The sequence below is a fragment of the Sceloporus undulatus genome, chromosome 2 (genome assembly GCF_019175285.1).
Source record: "Sceloporus undulatus isolate JIND9_A2432 ecotype Alabama chromosome 2, SceUnd_v1.1, whole genome shotgun sequence".
Lineage (NCBI taxonomy): Eukaryota > Metazoa > Chordata > Lepidosauria > Squamata > Phrynosomatidae > Sceloporus > Sceloporus undulatus.
The window spans coordinates 9,335,222-9,336,539 of NC_056523.1; the positions used below are offsets into that span (position 1 = coordinate 9,335,222).

Sequence of the window (1,318 nt, forward strand, 5' to 3'; positions counted from 1 at the left end):
TTTGGTGTCATCTGCAAATTTGATAAGTATACCCCCCAATTTTGTCCTCCAAGTCATTGATAAAGATGTTGAATAGCACTGGGCCCAGGACAGAGCCCTGTGGGACCCTACTGGTCACTTCTTTCAAGGATGAAAAGGAGCCATTGTTGAGCACCCTTTGGGTTCGGCCAGTCAACCAATGACAAATCCATTTGTCTAGCCCACATTTTACAAGCTTGTTTGCAAGAACGTCATGGGGAACTTTGTCAAAAGCCTTACTGAAATCAAGATATACTATATCCACAGCACTCCCTTTATCTAACAAGCTGGTAATTTTATCAAAGAAAGAGATCATAATAAATTCAATTAAAATCTAATCCAAAAGAGTCCTTTTCCCAAATTCCAATATCACCAGGAATTCGTGCCTGCCCCCCACAGCATTCCCAAAGTGGAGCAAAGATATGGGAGGGGGGTGCTTTCTCCTATTCCCCCCATTTCTGCCAAGAAGCAAACAAACCCCACTCCTTTCAACTGGGCTGCAGACTCCCCCTTTCCCTTTCAGATTTCCTCATTTGCACAGAGGTCCTCCAGTGCAAAGGATGGCAAGGCCCTGTGAAATTGTAGGTCATGCCAGAGACATGGAGGGCATGGCAACATTAAAAACTAAAACACACACATATAAAAATAAATGCATGCTCAGAATGGAGGACCTTTTGGAATTCTTCCTGTGCGGGACGCTGAAATGTAGGACATGTTCTGGAAAAGGAGGGCATGCCTGGCCACCTTGCTTTTTGGCAGGCTTACCTCTGCAGGCCTCCCCTTCTATTTGTCTTCCTTGCAGGTAAATCCGACCATCCCATGCCAGGTCCTCCAACATCCCATCAACCATCATCCTTTTATCATCTGGCCGCTCTAGGGAAGATTCAAAACAGCTTTTTCACTTTAACCCATTAATTTCCAAAGCAATGAGCCTCTAGTCTCTCCAAGACTCAGAGGAAGGTTCTCCTCCAGCCACAATTATCCTTGGACTTTGTTGTTGTAGGCCTCCAAGTCATTTCTGACCTATAGCAGTCATCTTCTGAGGCTGAGAGAGTGTGACTAGCCCAAAGTCACTCAGTGGCAGGGTGACCAAATATCATCACTGCAAAGGAGAGCAAGAACCATGAAAATGTAGGGCATTTAAGAAGAATGGAGATCATGACCAAACAAAAGCCAAAAACCATCATTAGAAGTCATTATAATGGAAATACTCATTGTAAATAGACATCCATGCTTCTTGGTCCTGTTCAAAATGGAAGACATTTGGGAATTCCTCCTAGACATAAGGCTTGAATGGAGG

The 1,318-nt window shown here is 44.2% G+C and overlaps 1 protein-coding gene across 1 annotated transcript in view; it reads right to left on the bottom strand.

Moving 5' to 3' along the window:
• Window positions 1-871, bottom strand: part of LOC121922021 (zinc finger protein 420-like) — a 319,204-nt gene extending 318,333 nt beyond the window's left edge. Inside the window, exon 1 of the mRNA XM_042450893.1 lies at window positions 784-871. Coding sequence (XP_042306827.1) covers window positions 784-839 — 56 coding nt within the window. The 5' untranslated portion in view covers window positions 840-871. The remainder of the gene's footprint in view (window positions 1-783) is intronic.
• Window positions 872-1,318: the final 447 nt, after the last annotated feature.